At 32.9% G+C, this 6,000-nt stretch overlaps 1 protein-coding gene across 1 annotated transcript in view; it reads right to left on the reverse strand.

Annotated features, from left to right (window-relative positions):
• Positions 1-5,192, reverse strand: part of LOC143236303 (ATP-dependent DNA/RNA helicase DHX36-like) — a 31,180-nt gene extending 25,988 nt beyond the window's left edge. The window contains exons 1-3 of the mRNA XM_076474579.1: positions 5,000-5,192; positions 3,610-3,708; positions 2,079-2,296 (exon numbers count right to left, since the gene is read on the reverse strand). Of these exons, the coding sequence (XP_076330694.1) occupies positions 2,079-2,296; positions 3,610-3,708; positions 5,000-5,036 (354 nt within the window). The 5' untranslated portion in view covers positions 5,037-5,192. The remainder of the gene's footprint in view (positions 1-2,078; positions 2,297-3,609; positions 3,709-4,999) is intronic.
• Positions 5,193-6,000: the final 808 nt, after the last annotated feature.

Here is a 6,000-nt window from a genome sequence, read left to right on the forward strand (position 1 = left end):
AGATCAATAGCAGTAATGGACCAACTAGGTGTGTGAAAATAAGTACAAGAACTAGTATCGAAAAGAGAAAGGTTGTGATCTGAGAGCATATGCTCTACAGAGCAACCTCTGCTATCAATATCACTACCTCCACAGAGGGGATTATGTTCATTAAAGTCCTCCAGGAATAAGAAGGGAGATGGCAACTGTTCAATAAGAGCACCAAGATGCAATTTATCACAGGTCTCTTCGGGAGACAGGTAAACATAACAAACAGTGATGATACGATCCAAGGAAACACAGATGTCTACAACTTCCGAGGGTGTGTCGAATGGCAAAGACAGGGTGAGCACATGCTGATCAACCAACAGTGCTACCCCTCCATGCACTTGTCCATCACACAACCTGTCATTTCTGTACAAAGAAAACTGCCAAAAGGTGACTGTACTGGCAGGTTTCAAAAATGTTTCCTGTAAGGAAAGGCATACATGATGGTAAGAAGCAATTAGTGTTTTGATGTCATCCAGATTAGGATGTAAACCTCAACAGTTTCATTGTATCAAAGTGGCTATTTTTATTTTTGTGTAGGTGGTTGGAAAGCCCTTCTGTTTTCAACGTCTTTTTTCTTTATTTGAGGGAGGTCTATCAACTGGGTCGATTAGGCAAGTCGTTGGAAAAGAATTCCAGCAACTGATAGTTTTGCATCTTGGGGTGGAAGAAGATGCACCCAATGAAATGCCTGCACCCAGAACCAAAGGAAGGGGATTTTGTGGTTTGCTAAAATGAATGGTAGGGACAGAGATAGATGTTGATTCATCAACTTTCTTAATCATGGAGGTTGAAAGACTTTTCGTATGGTTTGAGAATGGTTCTTTCAGAGGCAGGGAGAGATCCATCTGCACTCCCACTGTAGGAATGGAATGAAGTGCAGCAACATACGTCCAAGGTGAAGTGGTGGACAGTAACTTTTGAGCCTCAAGGTAAGTAATGTTTTGAATTGTTTTCAAATGTTACACCTCTTTTTCTTACAACCACTTAGAGCAAGAGTGAAAGTAGGATGGGTGAGAGCCATTACAATTAACACGATGAAGGTCTGTTTCCTTGCCACTGCAACAAGCACATATCAAGGAACCACCTCATGAAAATCTTCTGATAATTTTATGATTACAAGGACTTCAAAACAGATGCAAGTACATAAGCACACTGTTTTTATAAACACAAAATGTAAAGAGTATCAACCTCAATAAAATAAAAACACCTTAGCAGTTGTGAATCTGGTGTGTTATAAAACAATCAATTAGAACAGTATAACAAAACATTTACAGTCAAATTAGTATCTTTATCACTACAGGATCTTTTTACATGCAGGGCTTCTAGAATAACACAAAACAATTAATCACACACACCAAATTTTCAATTCCATTTGTCTCAGAATAAACATTAGTTAAGCCTTAAGTATGGCTGATATTTTATAGAGAGAGAAATTAACACTAAATTGTGTATATTTTGCTTTAGTTTAGTAAGGATTAAACTATACTGTACTTAATACTATCAATAAATGTTTTATAATGCTATTCTATGACCTAATGTTAGGTTTGTTTTATTTTGCAAAATGTTTACTAAAGTATACTTACACCCATCATTTGTTCACATCCATTAAAATAAAGTAAGCAATTTAAATAGTAAGGTGCAAATGCATTTTCAGTACAGACAAAAAACAGAATTTTAATAATAATATCTGCAAACCAAGGTTTTGTGTTTGCTTGACCTTTTCTATTTATTTATTAAGCTCTCTTGTACATTTTTGCTACACAATCAGAATGCAATATAGATTAACCGATCCTTATTGAGTTAATCCAGCCAGAACAGTTAAAGTAGGATACATGACAAGCTTCTAATCATTCTATGCTTAATATGCAATTAATTCATGAATTTATACATTCTGTAAGAGATCACATTGACAGTTTAAAGTCATTCTTTGAGCTATAAAGGTTACCATATATTCTATTTAATTTTAGCACAGTTAATGGTAAAATGATTAAAGTCTAGAATAATAATCTCTATATCTCTTAAATTCTCTCTCTATACCTTTGTAATACTCTCAAATATTTTATATACATTTTATTGTATATTAAAACAACAAACATATTCCAGAAAACTTGTTTGGAAATACTGTTATATTTCTCGTTTGTTTGTTTTTTCTTTACCTGTTCTTTTTCTCTTTCCTCAGCTTTTTCTTTACTTCTACGAGCATAAAACAATCCTATTTCTTTTCCTTTCAGGTGTGAAGGGTGATATGACCCTCTTGATCCAACACCTACAAATAAAATGTGCAATAGCTTTTTATTAAAAGGTAATAATTAACACAAATAACATGAGATATTTTAAAAGATATGTCTGCTCTTTGCAGCTGTATATAAGAATATTATGAAACATTAATATAATTAATACAGTAAGTATAAACTACAATTAAACATGAACATTTATAAAAAGATATACAACAGGTCAAAAGTATGACTAAACATTAATATAATTATAAAATCTATCCTATATAAAAGCCAATGTGTGCCACTTTATGTCATGATTGACTAACTCTCCACAACAGAAGTCATAAAAGCCAAAATACATTTATCCATACAGAATAGTTTAATTACTGCCTGCCCATTACAATTTTAGTGATGGAGGGAGCATGAAACATTAAGTATTGTGTGTGTGTGTGTTTTTGTGCTTTTCTTATAGGAAAACCACCTCGGTGTATCTGCTGAGTCCACGGAGGGGAATCGAACCCCTGATTTTAGAGTTGCAAATCCATAGACTTACCACTGTACCAGCAGGGGACTAAGTATTGCAAATGTTAATATAAGCCCACAGTAAAGAAAGAGGTGGGTCACCTAGCACAGAGCCAAGTGCATAAAAGTTATGTTGAAAGCAAAAATATTGATTTAATTTTAAACTTCAGTCATTTCTGAATGAATAGTTTCTGTGATATCACTGACATTTTTAATAACAACAAACCTTTTTAATCAACAGAGATTCTAAATTAAGAAATAAACAAATATTTTCCAGTTCTTTTCTATACATTTCATTTTATACTTTCAGTGTACAGACTAACAACAATATTGGGTTATACTTTTGTTGGAATGTAGCGTTACCAGAATGTGCTGGGTCTTCTATACATTAGAAGTTGTTTATCTAACAGATTTTATACAAATAATTATTCTATGAATATGCAAAAATTAATTTTATAAATGATCTTAATTTTAGCTGGCTCACAAAAGACTATCAATATTTGACAGCCTCAACTGCACTTTTCTTCTCCTTTACTAGTCAAGCTTAATTTCACAACCTTTCTTTATTTCAGTTAGCTATAAAATGTCATTAGGGTATACTATGGGGTGGGGGTGGTAGTACTTGCCCCATAATTTTTGACAGACTATACACTACTGGTCAGTATAAAATTTAACTATCATTTAGCAAACTGAATCAATGCAATAATTATACTCAACATTAAAGTACACAATATATCTGAAAAAATATTTTCATGTACAAATGAATACAATGAATAATTAGTTATTTCTCAGCTTAAATTGTGTAGTAAATAAATTCAGTTTTATCCAACATTAATCTTACCTCTTCCTCTACGGTTTCCTCTGTAACCTGACATGATGGAAAAACAATTAGGTATCTTGCAAATCTCTTCTGATGATTTTAACAAGTACACATATGTACCTGGAACAAAAATAATATTGTAAGTTATGAATGTTATTATCCAAATTTCCAAAACCTTTCCTGGTACTGAATGTAGACTTTTAAATTTAGACCTTGTTTCTACTTCAGATAATAAATTTAAGGCTTCAAAAGCTTTTATTTCTTCAATTGGCAACAGAAACTTCAACAGTAAATTTGTGGAATGAATTGCTATTTAAAGTGATAAGGACTGCAACTTTACATAAAGTTTGAGAATAGAGTTGAAGAATCATGGCTGGATTTGGCAAATTTTTTTCTTTTTTTTGGTAAGGAAGGCTACAAGTCAGAACATTCCTTATTGGCTAAACATGCTCTGTGGTTTCAAGTCTTGTAACTCATGAACATTTTAAATATAAACCTAGGATTATAAATTTAAACATACTAAATCTTTATTATCCTTATTTACTAGAAACTGTACAAAGTATACTTCAAGAAAATTTAAGTTAAAATGAATAACTTTATAGTAATACTATTACCAACACACAAGTAACAGTACATGAGAAATGGTAGGTAATATGCTACAAATTACTATAGGTTATACTTCTAGATAACTTTATACTGTAGTTGCATACTAACGCGCAACGTTTGTTCTTTTTTTTTTTTTTTTGTAATTAAAGGTGAAGTGGTATTACAGTATTGTTTAATCATACTACAGTTCTATTACTACTCCTTGTTTTCCACGAATACAAAATTAAAGTAACACGGTAAAACTGGGGGTAAGCGTAATATCAAATTCGTTCAGAAATTAGACAATTGTTGCTGATACTGCGATACATATCAGTAACATTATTGATCCAATACTAGTAACATTATTATTCAATTTTAATTTGAAAGATGATCCCATCGAAAGAGCAAAAGTTAGTTTCAAAATAATATATACTTTCGAATATGTCTCATCACATGTTCTTTCTACTATTATCACAACGTGATATACTATCAATAGAAGCTTACAAGTAAAAAGTACTAAAGATAGCTAAATTTGTTCACTAAGGATTCAATTTCATTCATTTTCCACATCTACATAATAAACTACAACACTGATCAAAATTTAGTAAGTAGTAGCACTACTCGGTGACCTCTAGCGAGGTTTAACTGCTGTAATTACTATTACTCATAAGAAATACAAAGAGCTACGTAAATCACGCATAATAAAAATGTTCTGTATTACTTAAATACGTACTTGTAAACAATTTAGATTCGAAAGTTTCTTAGTTTTCAGTATATCTTGTATTAACACATTTTTAAAGAGCGTACAATTTAATATTTTAAGTACCTGAAAGAGGGAAATACGCAAATCTTTTTCCCACCATCGTGCCCAAAGTTGAATGAAAAATTCGCCTGACTAATAAATAAGTGAGTATTTGATGTGAAACTCTTAGTCAATGCAATAAGTGTAGCTACCATTTGGTCGCCAATTTTGATTCCATTCCTTTAAGTTTTACGCTCCTTCCTTTCTTGGCCACACCTTTTTTATTCACACCTAAGATGTTTTTGATTAGATATCATGACTTTTTGTGAATACACACCAACAAACTACAGCAAGTAAAAAAATGATACTCAACAGTAACCAACATTAGCTTTATGATCGCATCCCTATTATTCGAAACATATTTATACTTTATAGAGACAAGATTATTGTCTGTTTTTTGTTGTTGTTTTTTGCATTTCGCACAAAGCTACACAAGAACTATCTGCGTTAGCCGCCCTGAATTTAGCAGTGTAAGATCAGAGGAAAAGCATGTAGTCATCACCACCCACCGCCAACTCTTTTAATCACGAATAGTGGGATTTACCGTTACATTATAACGTCCCCACGGCTAAAAGAACGAGATGTTTGGTGCGACGGGGATTCGAACCAGCGACCCTCAGATTACGAGTCGAACGCTTTAACCCACCTGGCCATGCCGGGCCGCGATCTAATCGCCGAGTCATGCTGGGCCCAACAAGATTCTTTGAAATATACGGCTGCAGTTTGCTTTTCTTGCCATCACTCGCATGCACTTGGTAAAACTTTACCAAATATCATTATTTATGGTAATTTCGTAAGCTATTATCACCAGACGGTAAACGCTCTTTAATTAGAAGAATTTCATAAAAGTTAGCAAATTTGTACTTAAAACTCAGCAATGAATAATAACTGTCCACTGGTATGATTATTTTCTTGTTGTTGTTATTAAGCACAAAGAGCTATCTGTGTTCTGCCCACCACGGATATCGAAACCCGGATTCAAGCAGATAAACCAACTGACATTCTGCTATAGCATGAATCTTTTG

Source organism: Tachypleus tridentatus, chromosome 13, assembly GCF_004210375.1.
Source record: "Tachypleus tridentatus isolate NWPU-2018 chromosome 13, ASM421037v1, whole genome shotgun sequence".
NCBI classification, from domain to species: Eukaryota; Metazoa; Arthropoda; class Merostomata; order Xiphosura; family Limulidae; genus Tachypleus; species Tachypleus tridentatus.